This window comes from Corythoichthys intestinalis, chromosome 21 (genome assembly GCF_030265065.1).
Source record: "Corythoichthys intestinalis isolate RoL2023-P3 chromosome 21, ASM3026506v1, whole genome shotgun sequence".
In the NCBI taxonomy this organism is placed as follows: domain Eukaryota; kingdom Metazoa; phylum Chordata; class Actinopteri; order Syngnathiformes; family Syngnathidae; genus Corythoichthys; species Corythoichthys intestinalis.
In genome coordinates, this window is record NC_080415.1 from 30,488,994 (window position 1) to 30,514,647 (window position 25,654).

At 39.0% G+C, this 25,654-nt stretch overlaps 3 protein-coding genes across 6 annotated transcripts in view; 2 read left to right on the forward strand and 1 right to left on the reverse strand.

Annotated features, from left to right (window-relative positions):
- Positions 1–786: 786 nt before the first annotated feature.
- Positions 787–9,849, reverse strand: LOC130909401 (neurogenic differentiation factor 2-like). Of its 2 annotated transcripts, XM_057825809.1 has the most exons (3): positions 9,714–9,849; positions 4,248–4,600; positions 797–2,153 (listed from the first exon to the last, which is right to left on the reverse strand). In XM_057825809.1, the coding sequence occupies exon 3, from the start codon at positions 2,145–2,147 to the stop codon at positions 1,059–1,061; it is 1,089 nt and encodes a 362-aa protein (XP_057681792.1). In that variant the 5' UTR covers positions 2,148–2,153; positions 4,248–4,600; positions 9,714–9,849; the 3' UTR covers positions 797–1,058. The 2 variants fall into 2 exon arrangements, with proteins under 2 accessions (XP_057681793.1, XP_057681792.1); XM_057825810.1 differs by lacking the exon at positions 9,714–9,849 and having other exon boundaries at positions 787–2,153; positions 4,248–4,268.
- On the forward strand, positions 4,606–25,346 carry LOC130909402 (protein phosphatase 1 regulatory subunit 1B-like). Of its 3 annotated transcripts, none has more exons than XM_057825813.1 (6): positions 4,606–4,624; positions 10,400–10,536; positions 17,626–17,709; positions 17,785–17,866; positions 18,333–18,449; positions 24,386–25,346. In XM_057825813.1, the coding sequence occupies exons 2-6, from the start codon at positions 10,417–10,419 to the stop codon at positions 24,502–24,504; spliced, it is 522 nt and encodes a 173-aa protein (XP_057681796.1). In that variant the 5' UTR covers positions 4,606–4,624; positions 10,400–10,416; the 3' UTR covers positions 24,505–25,346. The 3 variants fall into 3 exon arrangements, with proteins under 3 accessions (XP_057681796.1, XP_057681794.1, XP_057681795.1); XM_057825811.1 differs by lacking the exon at positions 4,606–4,624 and adding an exon at positions 9,031–9,092; XM_057825812.1 differs by lacking the exon at positions 4,606–4,624 and adding an exon at positions 9,089–9,225.
- Positions 24,387–25,654, forward strand: part of aldh18a1 (aldehyde dehydrogenase 18 family, member A1) — a 36,024-nt gene continuing 34,756 nt past the window's right edge. Inside the window, exon 1 of the mRNA XM_057825806.1 lies at positions 24,387–24,518. The gene's annotated coding sequence lies outside the window, so the exon portion shown is untranslated. The remainder of the gene's footprint in view (positions 24,519–25,654) is intronic.

Sequence of the window (25,654 nt, forward strand, 5' to 3'; positions counted from 1 at the left end):
TGATTTTCAATTTTCATTTTTTGTAGTTTTATGTTGTCATGATACTACAAATAACACTTCAGCACCTTTTTTTTTTATAGTAAATTTATTTAGCAGCAATTTATTCAAAATGTAAAGAAATATGTTTAAAAAAGGAAATACACTATTTGTGGTTATTATTAAACTTTGAGCCGTGCATATTAGGAGTATTTGCATTATAAATTCAAGGGAACTGTTTTACTCTTAAATTTCATTCGGTTCTGTGAAATATTTTTTTCATTTTGAAAATTCAGCGTTCAGAGTTGGAATATCAAGTTATTAAAAACGTCTAAATTTTCATATTTCTCTATTTTAGTTTTAATAATTTCCTCATGGGCAACACATGCATGTTCACAAAAAAAAAAAAAAAATTATAATCAGCGCTCTGCATGCACATTTGAGCACCAAAGCAACATATGGGACCTGCAGGCGGTTGCCCAACATGGCGTCTGCATGTTCCCAGATATTATTAATATAAATATCGTTTTGAGAAATCAGTGATCGCCTTTTGGCCTTAACATTATGAAAATTGTATTTCTGCCATAGCATAACAATAATAAAGGTTTCCATGCAGTGTAGCAAGATGCAGTATAAAGAGTATTTCAAAAATAAGGTGGTTATTCAGCTTTAATGGGTTTTAAGTATTTTGTTTTGATAATTAAAAAAACCATTAATATAGATTAAGCCCAAACATATTATATATATATATATGGTGTTACACTTGTATAGCGTCTTTCCACCTTATACAAGTTTGCATATACACAACAATCGTGGACTATATTTTTTAATCTATGCAATAGTTATTAATTAAGGAGGCTTGCAGAAGAGTCAATTGTAATGTGGAAAAACATAAAATTGAGTTTAATGTGGTGGGAGGAACGCATATATGATATATCAGGCAATTATAAAACATTTTTATTTGTGTATTTCGTAATTATTACACGGGTCTCGTCATTTTGCACACACAAAAACTCACAACGAACAACAACATGTTTGTAATCAGATTACAGGAGGAGACCAGACGGATTGTCACTCAAAGGTCAGTTGTGGAAAAAGGCGCTGATGTCCTCGTAAGGGCCCAGCGCGCGCTCGTGGTGGCCCTCGTGGAAGGGGGGAATGTTCTCTGAGTGCGCGCCCCCGCCGCGCGGTCCCGAGGGGCCAAACGTCAAAGCGCGTCCGGCTCTGGAGTAATGCATAGACGAGTAGTGATAGTTCCGCTCGGCGTCGAGATCCTGCTGCTTGGCGGAGGCGCCGACTCCGACGCCCAAGCACCCCGGCGGACTGTGTTGGCTCTCGTAGTCCGGGCTCAGGTACTCCGGGGACGCCCCGCCCGGGGGGTACGCGGCGTCGTATCCGGAGGCGTATGAGTGCCCCCGCATGTTCAAGGGCCCGCCGCCCGGGGCTTGGTAGTTGGGGCTGGCGAGGCGGCACCGGTAGGACGCCGCCGCCGCAGACGACGACGAAGAATACGGATGCAAGGAGAAGGGCGAACCGGGCATGTGGAAGCGCGCCGCGTCCGGTTCTGTGAGGAAGTTGCGCGTGTTGAGCTGCAGGCATCCGGCCACCAGGTTGGTGGTGGGCTGCGACAGGCCCTTGCACAGCATTTGCACGTAGCTCACCACGTCCGGACGCTTGCCGTTGCGCAGGATCTCGCCCAACGCCAGGATGTAATTCTTGGCCAGGCGCAGCGTCTCGATCTTGGACAGCTTCTGGGTCTTGGAGTAGCAGGGCACCACCTTGCGCAGGTTATCCAGCGCCGAGTTTAGGTCGTGCATGCGCGTGCGCTCGCGAGCGTTGGCCTTCACCCGCCGCACTTTGGAGCGCTCCAGGCGGGCGGCGCTCGTTTTACGCTTCTTCGGACCGCGCTTTTTGCCCACTTTATCCCCGGAACCGTCCTCATCGCCGCCGCAGTCCTCCTCCTCATCCTCGTCGTCGTCGTCTGCCATTTCGGACTCTGCCCGGCTGCTGCTGTCCCCCCCGCGCGCCTCGTCCAGCTCGTCCTCCCCGCCGAGGTGGGTCTCACGCTCGGGCTTCACCTTGCAGGCCAGCTCGGTGTCCGGATCGTCGGCCCAGTCCGCCGCGAGCCGCTGGACGTCCGGCAGAACCTCACTGAAGAGACGGCTCAACATTGTCACCTGCAACAAGAGGAGGCGGGTCCCGCGCGGTGTTTAAATGGAGTCGATGATGTCATCTTTATGATTGGATGGGTAAAGCTTGAGCATGAAAAAATGGCTGGAAAGGGAGGTAACGGATCACAATATTAGGTACACCCGCAACAGGTGACCATGCACAATGGAAGGCTATATGGACGAGTTATCCTAATTATTAGGTAAACCTAAATAGCTGGAAATAGATGCATGAGCAAGGTATTATAGGCACACTTGCTTGTGACGACAATAAAGGCTCTGAGCCAGGGCATATTATTAGGAACACCTAAAAGATGAAATGATACTGTAAATAAATGACCTAAATCACATAGAGACACCTACATCATGGGATGAGACCCCAAAAAAGTGATCCGGGGGTGCAGGTTGACTAGGAGAACTGATGAAATGTCACATTTTTAGGTGCACCTGTTACATATAGCACAAGATTCAAAATGGCTGGAAATTGGAAGTTCGACCCTTTAAAGGGCAAGCAATTATTTTTGGTAATTGTTAAAAAAAACCTTATCAATTATTAAATCGTTTGGGGGGAATTTTTTTTATTCTTAATTCTAATTGCATTTTTTAATCAATTTCACCTATAAAATTATACATGAAATGTGAATAAAATCTAAATTAAGCAAAGTAAAATGAATAAACAGAATAAAATATGTAGTTATGGCCCACCATAACACCCTTAAAGTAGATTTTTCAGGATGAATGAGGGTTCAGTATTTCACTCATTGCCTGCCAATGATGGCGATAGATGTCCAATTCCATTCAACTGAGAGGGCTGGCTTCTAACGCTCCTGTTTCAGCGCCATTGACGGCATTAGACGTCCAATCCATTTTGACAGGAAGGGCTGTAACTGATGATTCGTTGCCAACCTCTTGAAGTCTAGCGCCGTCAGTGGTACCCATTGAGTTGAGTATTAAATATAAATATATAAATGACCCTGCTATAAAGGGTTACGGACATACAAAGGACATCCACAACATGGGTAACGCATGTGGAGGTGTCCAGTCACTTTATTAGGTACACCTGGAACATGTCTCAGAGGATATTTTAAGGACACCTGCAATTAAGGATGAGGACAAACGGATGAACACGAATGTTCAAGTTGTAATATTTGGGAAGTCGACAACGCGGAATGCGACAAAATGGCTGCCATGCATCAGGTCATATTATTAGGCACACCTGTAACATGATGAGACTAAATGAATGGGAGTGGATTGGTCAGGTCACACTATTTGGTAGACCTTCAACATGGAAAATAAAAACGATATGTCGGGTCGCCGTATTAGATACACCTGCAATAAACAAAACAAAATGTCGGCGAATGGACGTGTCAGGTCATACTATAATAGGAAAACCAACTAAATAAGTGTGAAAAAAATGGCTGGGTCACATTAATAGGTACGCGTACATGTTCCTAATATTCTGCCTGTCATTGCAGCATATCAGGAAGTCAAAACTGGCATGAAAACAATCATATTTTCCCAGGGCGTGGCTTGCAGGTGTACCTTATCGGTTGACAAGTGAGCAGATTTACAGGCCAAATATTCAGCATCAATTAAATATTGACAGTAAAGTACAACATATCACTTATGTGTAATTAAGAATGAATCAATTTAAATATGATAATCCAAATATTTTAAAGCTGTTTCCAGTAGATAACGTTACAAGACAATTTGTTCGGAGTTGATGTAAACATCCAATTTTAGCATAAAAGAGTTTTTGAGGAAAATCACTGTTCAACTTCTAAATATTCTGAATTATGAGCAGAAAGGATTTTTTTTTTTTTTTTAATGACTTGACTTCATACTGTATCGGTCAGTCAAGCAATAATGTAATTCACTGATTTGAATTGAAAATCCGTAAACACTCAAAAGCATTAGCCCTAATACGATAAGCACACGCAATCAATATCTTGTCAATTATCATGCGAGTGTATCCCAAAGGAGAATGCTGACACACAATTTCATTCTTGCTTGCGATGAGGCTCCACGAATGACAAATGCAGTTAATGATGGGATGATGCGAGATAACAAAGAAGTTAAAATGGTGATTTTCATAGAACCTACCTGGTGTTTGTTTACACCATGTCGCCTTGGCGTCGCGCGGGCGAAGAAGGTTCTACCGTGTGTTCCCCGCTCGTGCGCCTACCTTCTTCTTCCTCCTCCTCCTCTTCTTCTGCGGCCACCCTGCCTCTGTCTGCAGCCCAGACGCGCGCGAGGGGAGGAAGCGCACGGGTGACTTGCGTGGCGGGGCTGTGTGATGCCAGGCCCATATGGCTGGCACGTCATTGGCAAGAGCCATCACATGAGAGCCGCTGATTGACATGCGGCCGCATTCGCAGAGACTGGCTTCGCCCCCCCTGGGGGCGGGTGGCGGAGGGGGGGCCGGTTGAGAAGAACTCGCCATCTGTCGCCCAGCGCTGAAAGGCAAAATGAAATAAGCGGTAAGTGAGTGGGTTCACACTGGTTCTGTTTTGGAGGAAAAACGGGGTCAGTCGCAAAAAGGTTAGACGTGTAATCGTGATCAGAGGCGGCCATTTTAAAGCGGGGCGATCACGCTGTAGGAGAGTTGCACCTGATTTGGATGTCAATAAAGGTTGGAGTTTCAAATTAGGGGTTCCAAAACAGGGTTTTATGACGAGGTTCAGGTGGGATCTCAACTCAATGGCCGCCATTGAGGGTGATAAGTATCTAATCCGTTTGAACATGGAGAACGATTGCTGCCAGCCCCGCAGAGTTTAAATGGATTGGACGTCTATCACTTTCAATGAGTTATGATTTCAAACTAGGGTGAACCATAGATTCCATTATATATTCGTTGGGACATGGGGCGCGGGGCCGATTAATAGGGGGCCTATCTCCGTCAGCGCTGACCGAGTGGAAACACAGAGCTTTTTACGATTAAAATTATAGTGAATAAATGCTTTAATCCCTGAATCCTTTAAGTATAGTCGTAAAACAGTCTCGATTCTTGGTTAAAAGCAAAAATAAACAAAAAACAAAAAACAGGCAGTTAGCATCTATTTTACGTAAATATGTCGAATGTGCTGCTAGTCTTTAAACCACTCTGGCGCCGCCTTATCACCACAAAGAGCTTTTTACGTTGAAAATTGTTGTAGATAAATGCTTAAATCCATGAATTCTTTATAGATATGGATGTAAAACAGTCTCGATTCTTGGTTAAAAGCAAAAAAAGGGCAGTTGGCATTTATTTTCAGTAAATATGTCACATGTGCTGCTAGTCTTTAAGCCACTGTAGCGGGCAGTTAGCATCTTTTTTACGTAATTATGTCGAATATGCTGCTCGTCTTTAAGCCACTGTAGCGCGGCCTTATTACCACAAAGAGCTTTTTACATTGAAAATTATTGTGAAGAAATGCGTAAATCCCTGAATTCTTTATGGATATCGAGGTAAAACAGTCTCAATTCTTGGTTAAGAGCCAAACAAAAAAAAACAAAAAAGAAAAACGGGCAGTTAGCATTTTTTTCCCCCCAGTAAATATGTTGAATGTGTTGCTAGTCTTTAAGCCACTGTAGCGCGGCCTTAACACCACGAAGAGCTTTTTACGGTGAAAATTCTTGTGAAGAAATGCGTAAATCCCTGAATTCTTTATGGATATGGAGGTAAAACAGTCTCGATTCTTGGTTAAGAGCAAAAAAAAAAAAAAAAAAAAAAAAAAAAAAAAACGGGCAGTTAGCATTTTTTCCCCCCGTAAATATGTCGAATGTGTTGCTAGTCTTTAAGCCACTGTAGTGCCGCCTTATCACCACAAAGAGCTTTTTACGTTGAAAATTCTTGTGAATAAATGCTCAAATCCCTGAATTCTTCATAGATATGAACGTGAAACAGTCTTGATTCTTGGTTAAAAGCAAAAAAACCAGGCAGTTAGCATTTATTTTACGTAAATATTGTGAATTATGACGCCAATGCCGTACCGGTTAATTTCTCCTATTGATTTTTTTCACAATGTTTCAAAATGCATTCATGGTACAAAAAATATCATTTTAAATCCTCGAACAAATCACTCCTGAGACAATCCTTCCTGTTTGTATGCGGTACAGCTTTCATACTTTTTCAATCTGGCGTTGGATCGCTGCTGTGTGTGAGAATAACTGCGACTGACTTCGACCGAGTGAAGCGGAGTGTGGGACAACGGCCCCCTACTTGAAGGCGTGGCGCAGTGCCTGGGGATTGTGTCCCATCAATATCACTGTGAAGTCTATGGGTGAACCTAAATGTTTATGTTAAGATTAAGCTGGGACTCAGGTTTTAAATGAAAGTTTTACGCTAAATTTAGTGTTTTCAAGCCAGAGATAGTGTTACATTTAGGGTTTAAATCTGTGTTTCAAGGCAGAGATAGGTCTTGAAATTAGGGTTTTGAGAAGGTTTTTAAGATTAGAATTGCTGGCATGCTAAGGTTCTAAACAAGGGTTATGGTTTCAAGATTTAAAGCCAGGATTAGTGTTTCAAACTAAGGTTTTAAGTAAGGCCGTGGCTATCGATTATTAAAGTAATTGATTAATCTATCAAAAAGTTAGTTTGAATAATTGAGTAATCGGATTAGGAACATTTAATGCTATGCAGAATATATTTTAGGAGATGTAAAACAATGGTTTGCTAAGATTGCACTTTTAAAAGAGCATTAAATGCGGGGGGGGGGGGGTCGCAAGTGTTTTTTTTTTTTCTCAAAACTGCAGAATTGCATTTCATTTCACTAACAGTATCACAAAATTTAAAAATGAGGATTGGAGTACAACAAAATAACAATTGGCTAACTTGTATAGCAACATTCTGCTAGCTTAAATGCTATAAAATGCTAACTTTAAAAAAAAAAAAAAATTTAACACTGCTCTTAACAAATCGTTCAAATACATATTCCCACAAAAAATTGCTAGATATACCTCAAAAATAAATTACGAATGCATAAACAATCATATTTGCTCAAACAAAAAACTGGAACAGCTGGGATCCAGCCATGTTTGACAACTTTTGTCATATTGACTGTTGCCACAAGAAACTTTTTAACTCATAAAAATTACTTGAGTTAATCAAGTCGATCGAGTTATGCTAATATTTTGAGCCTGAGGTAGGGTTTCAAATTGGGGTTTGATGCAGACATTAGAAATTTGGCATGTCATGTTTGGGCTTGAAGCAAAGATTTAGGTTTCAAACTTCAGTTTAAGGCCAAGTTCATGCTTTCAAATAAGGGTACTAACCCTTGCTGAGGGTTTTAAACAGTTAGTCAGGGTGCAGGTAGATGCAGCACAGCGATAATAAACATTCAGGTCAAACAAACACCTCGCTAATGAGAGTTTATCACTGCTAAACGATTTATCGCTGAAATGATTCCGGAACAATCCCCGAGTTCCCACATGGGGAAGGAACTGCACCAGACAGAAGGACACAATATGGCGGCCGCCCTAAAGCCGCAGTGTCGGGGCACCATTGCCTAAACGAGTCAATTGAACCGAGCTAAAGCGGCGCCCTCGCCGATGTGACCACTTGCCAAGCTTGGCACGGGCGGGCACGCGGACTGCCCGCGTGGGCCAACCAACGAGAGAGGGAGAAGAATATTGATGGAAAGAAGAATTATTTTGTTTGAACTTAAAAGATAAGTGAAAGATTAATATTTCAGTTCGACGAACATTGGAAAACTTGAAAAGTTCAAATATACTGCAACCAAATGTTAGCTTTTAACCTTCTCGACTACTAAGAATTGATCAGTCCTGAATAAAAACACACAAAACGCAAGGTGGAAAAGCGCTATATAAGTATAACACCATTTACCATTACCATGAAATCTTACTTAGGGAGCTTTGAAGACATTTTAAAGAAGAAAAAAACATTTTCAGAATGATGTATTTTTGGAATAATAGATATTTTTTATTTTGTGTGAGGAAATGTTATAATCATCTAAGATGGAAAGTGTCATATTGGAGAGAAGAATTGTGATATAATGAGAATACAACATAAAATCTTGTAATATTTTAAGTTGTATTTATACAAAATTGATTTTTAAAAAATTGTATTCAAGGTAAATATAAAACAATTAAGCATATTTTTCAGGGCTGAAACTAATAACGGATTTAGTAATTGCTAAATGAGATATTTTTTCTTCCCAAAAACGGGATATTTCAAAAAGTGCAGAACATTGTAGGACATGTTTGTACAACGTAGGTGAAGATACCACGATGATCTCCCATTTGACTGAAAATGAGCTTATTTCATCATGGCAAGAAAATACAGGATGCTATACAAATACTTTCATAATTCTTTATCAGTGCCATATCAGTAAATTAACTCAAAAAACAGCCCTGTTGGAAATGTAGACAGTTAACATAATTGTTTAGAAACTGGCAAATTAATAGACTTTTCTGTGCCTTGGTTTAATGGCACAGATGTGCTCATTTGATTCTGAATTGGAAAGTGCGTTGCAGAACTGACGGTTGGAGACTAGACCCCCCCCCCCAAAAAAAACAAAAAAAAAACAGACTGAACATTTTTTACGTACCTGCTGTGAGAAAATACCTTTCAGAAAGCCGGTGGTGGTGGATGATTATTTCCTTGTATTTCTCTTTCCTTGTCATCATGAATCATCCTCACACTGATTTTCTTTAATTTAGATTTACCTTCTTAAAGTGTATCTGGCGGTGTTACTCCAAACACAACATGTTTTTGTCATAGTTTTCAGTTTAGGTCAGTTACCATCTTTTCTGGCACCCGAAGTATTTTATTTATTTTTAGTTATGATACAGATAATTAAAAGGTTCACTTCATTTTGGTTGGTCTCCTTGTTGTGTATCCGCGATTTAGTCGTGGCTGACATCTAGCGGATGCAAAATATTAGTGCAGCTCCGGTGGCTGTTAAACCAGCGAAATTATGGGAACCATATTCGGCAGTATTTGAAATGGTGAAGTTTGGATTTCATTGTTATTCAGGGAGGACGAGTCCTATTTTAAAGACAGAGAGTTACTCTCATGTGAAGGCTTTTCACTAGTTTGGGTTTTAAAACAAGGGATGAGCCTTGGTCAGGGTTTTTTAAGGTAGCTACCATGAAAAGGTTTCAAACAATTAAGGTTTGCAAGGAGAATTTAAAGCCGTGGCAAATATTTGCTATCATATCAAGCGTGGGTTAGCATCTTTAACCAGCCTTGGAGCTTAAAATTATGGTTTCAAGCGTGGTTTCAGATTTTAAATTTAATTAAACCCGAATTTTGCCAAGCTAATAATTAGCGCCCCAAACTTGTCACGTGACCCGGAAACGGAGGGACATTGTTAACGAGTCCAGTTAACCAACTTTTAAATTATTTTCTGCGTGAATTTATACGCTGAAAGATGTTGGGGTTTTTGTGTGTCATCTTCCGCAATTGCGTACACTTTCTATGAGGAAAATAAGCACATAAAATGCTTAAGGAGAGTAAAGTGGCCTACAAATTGTAGTAGTAGTAGTACCTCATTAATTTTGTTAATTCTTTATGAGTTGTTGCTTGTATTATCAAGACTTTTGGTGACTTACATAAATCCCTCTTACCTTGTTTGCCACGGCGAATTCTGTGTTTGTCACAAAATGTTTGCTGCATCTTTGACGTCTACTTTTAATTTGAGACCCTTCTGAGGCTAGATGTTTTGAACTGTTGTCGGCGGCGTAAATTTACTGGCGGCCATCTTGCGTCGGAAAAAATACTCATAAAATATTGAGAATTTGTCGTTTATAGAAAATTTGGCTACGATTCAGGATGGATATTGATTTTTTTTAAATGTTATAATTATTTTTAAGTGCACTGTGAATTTACTGAATGACTGAACTTATGAGAAATCAATTTAATTGAAAATCGGTTGAAAACTGAGCAATACTTTATTTCAACGTACACGCTCCATTGATTTTAATATTATGTACCGTATTACCGGCCCCATTAGCTAACTTCGTGCATTAGACATCTAGCTTTCTATCTTAATTCAATATCAAATATTACATTGATTTCTATCCTTGAGTGCGAATTGCTCCTCAGGGTCCTAAAACCTTCTATGTTAGACAGCCACTACAATCCTGACATTTTGACGAATTCGATGTGATATCGCGATGTTTCCGGCAACATCAGGATTCGTCATAAGCCCCCTACACAGACACGCGCTGTCGGACCCTTTGCTTCGTGACCGAGTGTACCTACGTGGGAGTGTAACAGACTGAAAGAGTTTAACATTGGACTATTTCACTAGGTTAGAGACGTGTAACCATGGAGCCCCTTCTGCCTGCGGTTGAGCGAGAGGCTGAGGATAACGATGCCAAGAGGAAGATCCAGTTCTCGGTGCCTTCGGCGGTACCCATACAGTTGGACCCGCGACAAGTAGAACTGGTGAGAATCACGCGTTTGAATAAAAACCATCTCTGATATATCATATTAGGTCAGACATAAGGACGTCTTCAATGATTTGATATGAAAACAAAGAATGAAAATAAAATCATATTCCTTCATTGAAATCAGTTAAATGACGTCACGTTTTAGGATAGCAATGACGATCCTCTTTTTTTTTTTTTTTTAATCCTTATGTAAATTTCATCTTAACAGGTGCCATACCGCCTCCACAGGTGGTGTGCTGTATGTGCTATGGTGCTGTCAATCATCTATTCAGTTGAGCTTACAGTGCCACCAAACTTTACATTGTTAATATAGTACTGTATAACTTTTAATGTGTGTGTCACCATAAGCGGATTTTAAGGGGGGGGGCGGGGGCCAGGCCCCCTTGGTGGCCGAAAAGTGTCATTGCATGTAATTGACTTTTATATATATATATATATAAGTTGTAAAGCAATAAAACTGCAACAAAAATGAATGAAATGAACAAAAAAAACCCATATTTTTATAATGGGTTGAAATTATTTTTCGAGCACCTTAGAAAGTCACTTGCTTTGCATATAATTTAAAAAAGTATATATATACATCCATATCTACATATATATATATATATATATATATATATATATATCAGAGAATTTTTTTTAATGATTTATTTTTTTGATTGAAGCAACTTTTTTGGGGATTGAATGATTAAGACACAAATGTCCTAATCATAATATGGCCCAAACCCAAAAAGGATTGCTTCAATCAAAAACTTTTTCAATGAAAAATTAAGTGTTCAAATGCAAATTTTTCAATCTGAAATATTTTTTCTCATTCAAAAACTTTTTTCTATGATTGAAAATTTTCTTTTTTTGATTTAAGTGATTTTTACTTTTGAAAATCTATATATATTTTTGAAGCAAATGAATTTCTGATTGAATAGTAAAGAGAAAAATGTCCTAGCCAAAATGTGGCCCAAACACAAATCAACATTACTTCAATCATAGAGTTGCTTCAATAAAAAAAAAAAAAAAACTTGACTTCAATCAAAAATAATAATAGTAAAAATAATATTCAAAGAAAAATAGCTTTCACATGAGGGTTAGGGGTTATTTTTCTGAGTTTCAAATTTATTTTTGCATTCAAACACATTTTTTTTTTTTTTTGATTGAAGTGACTTTTTTTTTATTGAAGCAACTTTTTTTGTGATTGAATACAAAACACACACAAATCTACCTCCATATGGCTCCACCCAGGGGGTACAATTTTTGACCGGGGTAACTACATTGGCACCACACCGGCGGGCGTACCATATTCAATGGATGACGATCTTGGCGAAAAGTATTGCCTAAGCAGCCTGATTTAGAATTCCCCTCAAGAATGATGGGAAACAAAAAAACGCTCATTGTCAACTTATTATGTTAGATATTCTTGTAAGTTAATTTTATTGCTGACACTGCGTTTTGGGGTCATCAACAAATTGTGCCCCCCCGCCCCAAAAATCAAACTCCGCCTATGTGTGTCACATGACGTGATTACATTTTCTGTGAGAAAAATTGTTCATTCGAGGAAGGAATGCGAAGGAACATAATTAGTCCTTTACCAAGAAATTGCAACAGCACTTCTTGTTAATTGGCTGCCATTGACAAAAATAGGCATCCAGTTAATTTAAAATGGAAGGACTGACTGTGAATTTTTTCATTGCTATTGACGGCACTAGATGTCCAATCCATTTTGTCTGGGAGGGTTGACAGCGATCATTCGCCACCACCCTCTCTCAGTCAAACTTGATAGGACGTCTCACACCACCAATAGCAGCCAATGAGCTAAACTTTGAGGAATAGTGTTTAATTTTGTCAGTTTGACCTAACAACCCATCTGTGTGTTGGTGGATATTATCACTTCATGTCAAGCAAAACGTGATCTTATTTCGACCAAAGTCCTTCAAAGGGCTCTTAACTGAACTTTGATTAACCTTCTACAGTTTTTTTGTTAACATCATGTAGCTTCGCCCCTCCCGTGACAAACTGACCAGCCCTTACGTAACTGGCGGCGCAACAGAACTCTGGTTTTTTGATGTACCAGCGTCTGTTGGCAGCCGAGTATGGACAGTGCTGGGATTAGATTGAGCCGTGCAAGGCTGACTTTTTGCATCTCTTCAAAGTGATGAGGTTTTAAAAGGAGTGGAGGAGGAGCTGACATTAGGGATAAACCCTGCATCACACCCAGTCATATTAAAATTGAGATTAAGCGACATCACAATAATTTCTGACACAAAGTAAAAATAGGTCAGTTAAGGCTTTTTGAAACATTATATGAAATTAGGGTGTTAAGCTAAGGTTAGTGTTTGAAAAGAGGTTTAGCGTTTCAGCCTATTTATAGGCTTTCAGAATAAGGTTTTGAAACTAACTTTCGAATCTACATATTGTCCCCACTGCCCTCACTTCCACACAGTTAACGAGCACAAATCCAACATGCGAGGGAAGCCAAAGCGGACAAGCCAAGATACCGCCCACGTTTCAAACCCACGCTCTCCACTGTGATAGGCTGACAAGCACTCCCATATCGCACCGGACTGCTTTATTTCCATAATGTTACAAAATAGAGGTGCTGATAACTGTACTACATGCTTTCACACTTTTCGGCTTGGCCAACCAACCACGCTGCCAATGTAATGTATTCAGGCCATTTACCGAGAAGACCTGTCCATTTTGTATTTACTGAGTTGCATAACTCTCAGTGGTTATGACTCCCCCTCTTTTGCACATGACAATCAATAGTAACGCCATTCCTGTAGCCTTGGGACACATTTACGCTAGTGTTATGTATTCAAACTAAGTAACCAAGCAACTACTGTGTGAAGAACATTAGTCAAACCATAGATTCGTCTACTGTACTGGGAAAAGGGTATTTTGCTCCCTTTTTGTGACATCTATCAAACCTTTCTATATCTTATATTTTGCAGTCTGGCATATTACAATTGCTGGGTTGTTGGGACCAAGGTTTGTTAAATCGGCAAATAAGAAACCTAGAAATTAGGGTTTCCCCGTGATTTTTTAAAAGTATGCTGGATGGATTAATCGAGCAGTATGGCCGGGTGTTGCTAGGATAAAAAAGTGAAAATTGGCATTTTCTATGGTAATTTTTGCAGTTTCGAATTAATTTTCCACACTAAATGGAGGCCTACAGAGATCAAACCCATCTAAGAACACTCCCAGGCACAAGAAGTACAACTGTAAAATTTCTCTAAAATCCACCCAGCCGTTTCGGCATTCATAAAACACAAACACACAGACAAACTGTCCTTTATTGGGATTAAGATATCCAGCCGAAATGAATCCCTTCTTAATATTCAGGAAAATTGTCCTTTTTTTATCCATTGTCTTGTTGTGGAGTACTTAAAGCCACAACGTATCATCATAGCACATTTAAAATTTGTACTTGAAACTGTAAAATTTAGCCCCTTTCACACATACCTGAACACTTTTTAAATCCAAGGGATTTAAACGGGTAGCCCTTATGTGTGAAAGCAATTTCCTGGGTCGACTGACATGGAGATTATGCGGACATTTAATGGGACGTGTCCTAGTATTATGTCCGGGACTTTCCCAGGGCGAAGCATGTGTGAAGGTCCTAGCAGAAGGCTAATGACGCAAATATCATGTTGGGTTAATCTTTTTTCCTTTTTCTTCGCATTACGAAAAGCGGTAAAAAAACATCATAATTATCAACATGCCTGGGAATAGCAAAATTAAACTGAAAACATCACAGAATTAAACTACTACTTGATCGTAGAGCTGAGGAAGAGAGTCCATCGTTGGAAATTTGTGGTTTATTTTGTTGCCGATGCTGACCAAAAATGACATAAAGTCCGGCTTAGAAAATCGCGCCGGCTGCCCTCCCCGCACAGAGAGCGCCGAGTCGCCAACACGGGACAAGTCTGTGAAAGTGTCCACCGGGTTATTCCCAGGACATCTCTCCATGTGTGAAAGCCATGACACGGATAAAGCCCGCGTCACCTTGCACAGGAATTTACTTGGATATACAGTAAGTCTGAAAGGGGCTTTTGAAAGCCAACTGCTACATTGAAATCACAAGAGATGCGCGTTTTGCCTATAAAAGTACTTCTCAAATAGTGGGGTGAGCCCCCCTCAGACGGGCACAGACAAAGCCAGGGATGACGCATGTGACCATAGAGAACATACATTTTTGCCGTGATAAAATAAATTGTAATTGCACGTCCGCTCAGTGGATGGCAGTGACACTCTCATTTTCAGAGTGTTTGCATTATTTTTGAACCAAACAAGAGCGCACAGTAAAGAGCACTGGAGATAAAAAGAGCTAAGACAAGGAAATAAAACGAAGCGTATGTAACGTTTGGCTTCTGGCTTTGACTTTTAATACAGCGGGAGATGAGGAAAGACCAGTCTGTTTACTGTGTCCAAAAATGTGGGCAGCGGGACAGCAGGAAGCCAAATACATTAGGATGTCACTTAAGGACATTAGACCCCAATCACATTGATAAGCCGCTTGATTTTTTTTTTTTTTTTCCGGCGAAAACTGTCGAATATTGCCAACAATCATCCCGCTTTGTCAGTGTTACAGTAGTAAATCAACGAGCACTGTTAGCATCATATAAGGTGGCATATCAAGTTGCTCACTGCAAAATCAACCCATGCCATAGCAAAGGAGCTGATACTGGCTGCAGCAAAATTAAAACTGTCCCTGTGTCCAATGACACTGTTGTTTTTGTTCTAATAATTTTTGTTTTTTTGTCAAATTGTTTGGCATGTTGTCCTCATGAGTTAATGTTGCTAATCAATTTAAATTTAGTTAATGATTTATTAGATTGCATTTTCAGTATCAAATGGTCAAAAAATATACCTTGAGTGGATTTTTACAGTTTGGATTTGACTTTTTTATTAATTCAGGCAAATTGATGCACTCAAACAAAACAATTTTAATGAAGTTATACTTTATTCCAAGCTCATCTATGCTACTCAAAAGGACACGCTGTTATGCAGAAGTGTACTTGTAATGATAAGATTTTATTGGCAAATTATACTATTTAAAGTGGCGGCAGAGAGTTGGGGGGATGCAAAAATGTTTACGTCCTTCTGTGTGCGTGTGTTTGTGGGGGGGCTAACAGAAAATAATTGCGAAGCACTGGCTCAAAAGATGGGGCTGTCGCCTCCACAATCCAGTCGCATTTTCTATGCTAATTTTTGGAGTTTCAAATTAATTTTCCGCACTACATGGATGCCTACAGAGATCAAACCCATCTAATAACACTCCCAGACACATAAAGTACAACTGTAAAATTTCGTCAAAATCCGCCCAGCCGTTTTGGTGTCCAAAGAGAACGAACACACACACCCACACACACAAAGTTCCATTTTTATATGAGTATACAGTGGTATGAAAAAGTATCTGAACCTTTGGAATTTCTCACATTTCTGCATAAATTCACCATCAAAGGTGATCTGATCGTTGTCAAAATCACACAGATGAAAATACAGTGTCTGCTTTAATTAAAACCACCCAAACATTTATAGATTTTCATATTTTAATGATGATAGCATGCAAACAATGAGAGAAGGGGGAAAAGTAAATAAGTGACGCCTCTGCCTGAGGAGACTTTAAGAGCAATTGAAACCAATTTTTACCAAACATTTTAAGTCAGGTGTTTGCCCAAACACTGATGAGAAGTTTAAAGCTGCCCTGCCCGCTATAAAACACACACCTGGTAAGAAATGTCTTGATGAGAAACATTGTCTCATGTGTGTCATTGCTAGGTCAAAAGAGCTGTCTGAAGACCTGCGATCAAGGCTTGTTGATTTGTATAAAGCTGAGAAAGCATGCAAAACCATCTCAAACTCTGGATGTTTATCAATCGACAGTCAGAAAAGTTGTCTACAAATGGAGAGAGTTTGGCACTGTTGCTTCTCTCCCAAGGAGTGGCCGTCCACCAAAGATGACGCCAAGAGTTTAGCACAGAATACTCAGAGTAGTAAAAAAGAACCCTAGAGTGTCTGCTAAAGTCACTGGCACAGTCCAATATCTATGTGCACACATCAACTATATGTAAAACTATGGCCAAGAATTGTGTTCATGGAGGACTCCACAGAGGAAGCCACTGCTGTCTAAAAAAAACATTGTTGCTCATTTAATGTTGGCAAAAAGGCACTTGGACACTCCACAGAAGTTTTGGTAAAATATTTTGTGGACTGATGAAACCAAAGTTGAATTGTTTGGGAGTAACACACAACATCATGAGTGGAGGAAAAATGGAACAGCTTACCAACATCAACACTTCATCCCCACCATGAAGCATGACGTGAGGGAGCATCATTGTTTGGGGCTGATTTGCTGCCCCAGGGCCTGGACAACTTGCAATCATTAATGGAAGAACAAATTCAAAAGTTTATCAGGATGTTTTGCAGGAAAACCTGAGGCCATCTGTCAGACAGTTGAAGCTAAAAAGAGGGTGAATGCTGCAAGAAGACAATGATCCAAAACACTGAAGTAAATCAACTTCAGAATGATTTCAGAAGAACGAAATACACATTCTGGAGTGGCCAAGTCAAAGTCCAGACTTGAACCCCATTGAGATGCTGTGGCATGACCTTAAGATAGCGATTCATGCCAGACATCCGAGGAATCTGACTAAACTACAGCAGTTTTTATAGAGAAGAAGGGGCCAAGATTAGTCTTGATCAATGTGCCAGACTGATCTGCAGCTGCAGGAAGAGTCTGGTTGAAGTTATTGCTGCCAAAGGGGGGGGGGGGGCACAAAATATCAAATGTTATGGTTCACTTCCTTATTTTTCCCCCTTCTGTCATTGTTTGCATACTCTATCCTCATTAAAGTACGAAAACCTATAAATGTTAGGGTGCTTTTAGTTAAAGCAGACACTGTATTTTTTTCTGTGTGATTTTGACAAAGATTACATTTGATGGTGATTTTTATGCAGAAATGTTAGAAATTCCAAAAGGTTCAGATACTTTTTCATAGCACTGTATATATAGATACTTATAATATCTGCACATATTGTGTTGTTTATTCAAACACAAACTGAATAAAAGCTTTCTCTTTGTGTCTAGATTCGACGTAGAAGGCCCACGCCTGCCACCCTCTTCCGACTGACGGACCCGCCGTCGCCAGAAGACGATAGCGGATGTCATCAGGTATGCCGTTCACACCTCGATTTGAAATGCAACTCTCTCGACTATATTACTTACAATTTCCCTTGCCCACCGCAGTGGCTTGCTGGAGAAAACCGAGTCCTTAAAACCAAAACAGTCAACAACACGTCAAGCACCTACCAGCCACCTTCGCTCAAAGGTCAGTGGGCTCTCAAAGCCCGCGTGCTCCACATTTGTCCTGTACAATTATGTAACAATTGGACTTTCCAAAACTGACATGTGGTCTACATCTGTCCAAAAAAGCCTGTTGTGTGTGTGTGGGTATCTGTGTGATTGTGAGATTAGAAGCAGAGGCAGCTGTGAGTCTACTCTGGATCATCCTGGATTATGGGATAGACACACAGCAACATGCCCCCACCCACCCCACGCTCCACACATACCTACTCTCAGAATGAAAAATATTATAATAACATAGTTTAAAGTGCTTTATCATACTGTTACACTACTACTTTTTGTCAAATAATCTATGACTATTCTTCTTTAAACAATATTATGGAGTGCAAAACATTATAATTCTACTCTATGTTATGTAATGCTATGAAATGGTTGTTTATTTTTGAGGTGCATAAATGCATGAATTAACTTTTTTTTTCTCCACATTTCAGCCGTGCAGAGAATGGCCCAAGCGCACCTATCTTCTATAGACATGAACTCCGTGGACCAGGATGATCCACCATCTGGAGAGGAAGAAGAGGACGTCAAGAGCCCGCAGTTAGATTCAGGTGAAAAAAAAAAAAAGTACATATATATATATATGTATGTATGTATTTATATTTATTTATATATATATATATATATATATATATATATATATATATATATATATATATATATATATATATATATATATATATATATATATATATACATATACATATATACAGTGCCTTGCAAAAGTATTCAGCCCCCTTGAACCTTGCAACCTTTCGCCACATTTCAGGCTTCAAACATAAAGATATAAAATTTTAATTTTTTGTCAAGAATCAACAACAAGTGGGACACAATCGTGAAGTGGAACAAAATTTATTGGATAATTTAAACTTTTTTAACAAATAAAAAACTGAAAAGTGGGGCGTGCAATATTATTCGGCCCCCTTGCGTTAATACTTTGTAGCGCCACCTTTTGCTCCAATTACAGCTGCAAGTCGCTTGGGGTATGTTTCTATGAGTTTTGCACATCGAGAGACTGACATTCTTGCCCATTCTTCCTTGCAAAACAGCTCCAGCTCAGTGAGGTTGGATGGAGAGTGTTTGTGAACAGCAGTCTTCAGCTCTTTCCACAGATTCTCCATTGGATTCAGGTCTGGACTTTAACTTGGCCATTCTAACACCTGGATACGTTTATTTTTTAACCATTCCATTGTAGATTTGGCTTTATGTTTCGGATCATTGTCCTGTTGGAAGATAAATCTCCGTCCCAGTCTCAGGTCTTGTGCAGATACCAACAGGTTTTCTTCCAGAATGTTCCTGTATTTGGCTGCATCCATCTTCCCGTCAATTTTAACCATCTTCCCTGTCCCTGCTGAAGAAAAGCAGGCCCAAACCATGATGCTGCCACCACCATGTTTGACAGTGGGGATGGTGTGTTCAGGGTGATGAGCTGTGTTGCTTTTACGCCAAACATATCGTTTTGCATTGTGGCCAAAAAGTTCAATTTTGGTTTCATCTGTCCAGAGCACCTTCTTCCACATGTTTGGTGTGTCTCCCAGGTGGCTTGTGGCAAACTTTAAACGAGACTTTTTATGGATATCTTTGAGAAATGGCTTTCTTCTTGCCACTCTTCCATAAAGGCCAGATTTGTGCAGTGTACGACTGATTGTTGTCCTATGGACAGACTCTCCCACCTCAGCTGTAGATCTCTGCAGTTCATCCAGAGTGATCATGGGCCTCTTGGCTGCATCTCTGATCAGTTTTATCCTTGTTTGAGAAGAAAATTTGGAAGGACGGCCGGGTCTTGGTAGATTTGCAGTGGTCTGATGCTCCTTCCATTTCAATATGATGGCTTGCACAGTGCTCCTTGAGATGTTTAAAGCTTGGGAAATCTTTTTGTATCCAAATCCGGCTTTAAACTTCTCCACAACAGTATCTCGGACCTGCCTGGTGTGTTCCTTGGTTTTCATAATGCTCTCTGCACTTTAAACAGAACCCTGAGACTATCACAGTATCCAAATCCGGCTTTAAACTTCTCCACAACAGTATCTCGGACCTGCCTGGTGTGTTCCTTGGTTTTCATAATGCTCTCTGCACTTTAAACAGAACCCTGAGACTATCACAGAGCAGGTGCATTTATACGGAGACTTGATTACACACATTTGGATTCTATTTATCATCATCGGTCATTTAGGACAACATTGGATCATTCAGAGATCCTCACTGAACTTCTGGAGTGAGTTTGCTGCACTGAAAGTAAAGGGGCCGAACAATATTGCACGCCCCACTTTTCAGTTTTTTATTTGTTAAAAAAGTTTAAATTATCCAATAAATGTTGTTCCACTTCACGATTGTGTCCCACTTGTTGTTGATTCTTGACAAAAATTTAAATTTCATACCTTTATGTTTGAAGCCTGAAATGTGGCGAAAGGTTGCAAGGTTCAAGGGGGCCGAATACTTTTGCAAGGCACTGTATATATATATATATATATATACATATATACATACATATACTAGGGCTGTCAAAATTATCGCGTTAACGCGCGGTAATTAATTTTTTAAATTAATCACGTTAAAATATTTGACGCAATTAACGCACATGTCCCGCTCAGAGAGTATTCTGCCTTTTGGTAAGTTTTACAGCAAGGTTTTTAATGCTGTCTAACAGCGAACTCTTGTGGTCGCTTTGCGACATGGCTGACGCCTCCATTGTAATGTTGTGCTTATATGATCCTTGGACAAGATTTGTCCGTAAGTATGGTTGTTGTAAAGAATGTACATATTATGTTAGTAAGCAAAATGTTATATTTTTTGTATGAGACGCTTTTTGTTTATGTTTAGTGAACCTGTATAGCGTGCTAAGCTAACGTTGTTGCTAATGCAATGCTAGTGTACTTTTTTTTGTAGTTTCACTACGGTCTAAAGAGGACAATGGTTTGAATCCATTTTATTAATAAATCAGATGAAAAAGGAAGAAGTCTGATTATTAAGGCGTCGTTCACTAGCTGTCTAGCTTTGGAAAAAGTAGACACTTCGGAGTGAGGACAGCATAGACAGATTTAAATGACAGTAGAGTGAAATGCCCACTACAGTCCTTATGTACCGTATGTTGAATGTATATATCCATCTTGTGTCTTATCTTTCCATTCCAACAAATTATTTTATAGAATATATATATAATTTAAGAGAAAAATATGGCATATTTTATAGATGGTTTGAATTGCGATTAATTGCGATTAATTACGATTAATTAATTTTTAAGCTGTAATTAACTCGATTAAAAATTTTAATCGTTTGACAGCCCTAATATATACATATACAATCATGGACAAAATTACTGGCACCCCTGGAATTTTTCCAGAAAATACACAGTACCTCCCAGACATTAACGCAAGGCAAATTTATTTATATAGCACAATTCAACACAAGGCAATTCAAAGTGCTTTACATCACATGAAGCTCATAGAAATCACATTAAAATCAACAGAACGTAAAAACAAAGACAATCGAAATAGGAAATAAAATTCTACATAAAAATCGCATTTAATCACGAATAGAATAAAATAAAATATATAATAATAATAAATAAATAAATCAAATACTACTACTAATAATAATTGAGATCAGCAATGGAGATAAGCGCAAGAGGAATAGAAAGCAAATAGATTGAAATATATAGACAGTAGACACTCTACCCCTTTCAATCACTTAGTTTATAGTCTTATAGACACCCCCACCCCCATTCTCCTCTTTCACTGGCCAATAGGCCCCCACATGGTGTAAACCGGAAATACATCTCGCTGACGATAGCACCAGCATATTAGTAACTAGTTTAGATGTTCAATGTATTTCTTGTTGTTGTTTGTGTATGTGTTTCTTTTCTTTCTTCTCTTGTATTTCTTTTCTTCTGTCCCCCCATAATCCCTTCCTGTTCGCTGCTTTGTCATAATAAAAAGGTATTTTGAATGATCACAATGGGAGTATGTCAGACTCTCAATGTGAAACATTAAAACTGTTCAGAATCCGGGCACTTAGACTTCCATTCTCTGTGTCAAACAGCTGAACAGGACAGGTTTAAAAAAAAAAAAAAAAAAAAAAAAAAAAAAAAAAAAAAGAAATATATAGACAGTTATGGCTATGCAGTGCTAAACAAAAGCGTTTTTAGCCCTGATTTAAAGGAGCTAACAGTTTGAGCATACTTCAGACCTTCAGGTAACTTGTTCCAGAGGTGAGGAGCATAATAACTAAATGCTGCTTCACCCTGCTTGGTTATTGTTCTTGGAACATACAGGAGACCGGTTCCAGACGACCCTAGATCATAGGAATCTAACAAATCAAGCATGTATTTTGGTCCAAGGCCATTAAGTGTTTGGTAGACGAGCATTAGTATTTTATAGTCTATCCTTTGACTCACTGGAAGCCAGCGTAACGATTTCAAAACCGGTGTAATGTGGTCCAGTTTTCTTGTATTTGTGAGGACTCTGGCTGCAGCATTCTGTACTAGCTGCAGCTTCCTGACTGATTTTTTTATCAAGACCTGTAAATATACCATTGAAATAGTCCAATCTGCTGAAAATGAATGCATGCATAAGTTTTTCCATGTCTTGTTGAGCCAGAAGCCCCTTATTTTTGGCTATATTTTTTGGTGGTAAAAAGAAGATTAAATGACGGGCTTTAGATGGCTATCAAATTTTAGGTCTGAGTCAATAATTACGCCAAGGTTTCTGACTTGATTTGTAGCTGTGACATTGTGCTAAGGCGCCTGCTTATCTTTGACCTTCCCTTTTTTTGCCCAAAAATGATCACTTCTGTCTTCTCCACATTTAACTGGAGAATCACCATTTACCCATTTACTCAGGGAGACTAAGGGACTATAATCATGTGGGAACACAGAAATGTAGAGTTGTGTGTCATCTGCATAGGTGCGATAGGAGATGTCATACTGTTCCATAATCTGAGCTCGGGGAAGCATTTAGATGTTAAATAAGAGTGGTCCAAGGATTGACCCTTGACGGACTCCACACATGAATTTGGTTCGTTCTGACTGATTGTTTCCGACTGACACAAAGAAATCCCTATCATGTAAATAAGATGCGAACCACTGAAGAACAGTGTCAGTAAGCCCTACCCACTGTTCCAATCTGCTGAATAGTATGTTGTGATCAACCATGTCGAATGCGGCACTGAGATCCAATAGCAGCAGAACAAATGATTTGCCTGCATCGGTATTCCGACGAATATCATTTAGGACTTTGATAAGCACGGTCTCGGTGCTGTGTTGTGGCCGAAATTCAGACTGAAATGAGTTAAAAAGATTGTTTTGCATCATAAAAACCTGAATCTGTTCAAACACAACCCTTTTGATAATGTTCCCCAGGAATGACAGATTTGATATTGGCCTATAATTACTAACGGTTGTTTGGAGAGAAGTGTTAATAATCTGAAGTATGTCTGGGGCTATGCAATTGAAAACAGTTTTGAAAAAGTTTGAAGGAAGGATGTCAAGGCAGCATGTTGTGGGCTTTAATTTTGACACAATTTCTATTACAGTGGCATAGTCCAAGAGGGTAAACTGTCTAAGATTGACCTGGGGGACATTTTGGGAGGCATTTAGTGTAACGATTGTTAATCCGGAGTTGCACACAGTCCGTCTTATCTTTAGTACTTAGTGTGTAAAGAATGCTGCAAGATCATTACAGGACACCTCAGATACCAATTCCTGAGGTACTGATGCTTTTGGGTTTGCCAGTTTGTCAACAACAGAAAATAGTGTGCGAGTATTGTTGGTGTTTTCACTAATGATCTCTGAAAAATATGACGAGCATTTTTCAGGTCCTGATTGTATTTGCAAAGACTCTCTTTGTAGATATAATAAAAAACCAGGAGTTTGTTTTTTCACCACCTGCGTTCTGCTCGTCTGCAATCTTGCTTTTGTTTTAAAGCTAGTGTGGCATTTCTCCAGGGTGACCTCTTCTTTCTTGACAAAGTTTTTGTCTTAATTGGGGCAATAGTGTCAATTACTGTCATCACGCTGGAGCTGAAACTATTACAAGTTCGCAATTACAAATGTTTTCAGTATGAATGTGTAAATGTGTTTACTTTTTTTGCATTTCAAAAACACAAAAAAGCTGAAAAGAACAGCCAAAATGTACACAATTTTAAACAGAATGCAAAAAATGAGCAGGACAAAATTGTTGTCATGTTTCAGTGCCATTGAAGGCGGTAGACGGCCAGTCCAGATGGATTGGATGTCTAGGGCCGTCAATGGCAGCAAATGAGTTCATGTCGGCCCTGATGGTGGTACTCTAAGTATTCTTAGAGGCGGTACATGCTGTAAAATGTTTGAAAACTGCTGTTTTACATGAATGTCATTGGAGAAGCTTGAAACAAAGAGTAAAGCAGCATAAAAATGGGTAGGGGGTGGGGGCTATAGAAAGGTCATTTTGTTGGAATTAAAAATTAACACGATTTAAGGTAATTATTGTTCTCCATGCCTTCATTTCTGCAGATACTCAAATTCAAAACAACGCGCAGAGGGATCGTTATCCATTGCCGGACGTGTTGAGAGCAACAGAGGAGGCTGGAGAAGAAGAGAAAGAAGATCGGCGGAAGGTCTCTTTTGCGTAAAAGCATAGACGAAGGTTTGTGCGCGTGTTTACTTGTAAGTGTAAATACAGTATGCGTGAGAACATCTATGTCGAGACCACAGGGTGGTGCTAAAAGCATCCACAAAAGAGTATTCATAGGTTTTCATGAGGATAATGAATGTTTTGTACAGGGTGTTGTACATTTGTATACAAATCATGAAACAAGCAAGGCTTTCAATGACTGTCTACTGTATAACAGTATTCCATTTATGCTTTGTGTTGGTTGCAAATAAAAGCTTCATAATGGCTTTTAAAGTGTATAATCGGGTGTGTTTATTTAAAGACATGCAACAGATTTTCTTATTGATATTAGGGCTGTCAAACGATTAAAATTTTTAATCGAGTTAATTACAGCTTCAAAATTAATTAATCGTAATTAATCGCAATTCAAACCATCTATAAAATATGCCATATTTTTCTGTAAATTATTGTTGGAATTGAGAGATAAGACACAAGATGGATATATACATTCAACATACGGTACATAAGTACTGTAGTTGTTTATTATAACAATAAATCAACAAGATGGCATTAACATTATTAACATTCTGTTAAAGCCATCCATGGATAGAAAGACCTGTAGTTTATTAAAAGATAAATGTTAGTACAAGTTATAGAAATTTTATATTAAAACCCCTCTTAATGTTTTCGTTTCAATAAAATTTGTAACATTTTCAATCAAAAAATAAACTAGTAGCCCGCCACTGATGATGTCATTAATTACACAATGCTCATGAGTGCTGAAGCCCATAAAATCAGTCGCACCGAAGCACCAGCAGAGGGCGACAAAACTCCAAAAAAACACAAGTAACAAGTGGACATTGCACTGTGCTGTCATTTTAATCTGTTTGAGCGGGGCATGTGCGTTAATTGCGTCAAATATTTTAACGTCATTAATTTAAAAATTAATTAACGCCCGTTAACGCGATACTTTTGACAGCCCTAATTGATATGTTAATAAATGGAGTGGTCATTCACTTCTTTAATTATGATTTTATTTGTGTTCAAGAACATAACAGATTTAGAAAGGGTATAAATGTTTCATTTGCTATAATTTTCAATAAACAACATAATTCACTTTCCATTAAAATAAAACTTCGTAAAATAAAAGGCATTTGCTTTTACTTTTC

What these genes read in the sequence shown, in the direction of transcription:
- LOC130909401 (XM_057825810.1), bottom strand. Translation starts at nt 2,147, where the DNA reads ATGTTGAGCCGTCTCTTCAGTGAGGTTCTGCCGGACGTCCAGCGGCTC.
- LOC130909402 (XM_057825813.1), top strand. Translation starts at nt 10,417, where the DNA reads ATGGAGCCCCTTCTGCCTGCGGTTGAGCGAGAGGCTGAGGATAACGAT. An exon ending in ACCCGCGACAAGTAGAACTG is followed by an intron (nt 10,537 to 17,625) that starts GTGAGAATCACG and finishes CTTTGTGTCTAG; the next exon opens with ATTCGACGTAGAAGGCCCAC. An exon ending in GAGCCCGCAGTTAGATTCAG is followed by an intron (nt 18,450 to 24,385) that starts GTGAAAAAAAAA and finishes TCATTTCTGCAG; the next exon opens with ATACTCAAATTCAAAACAAC.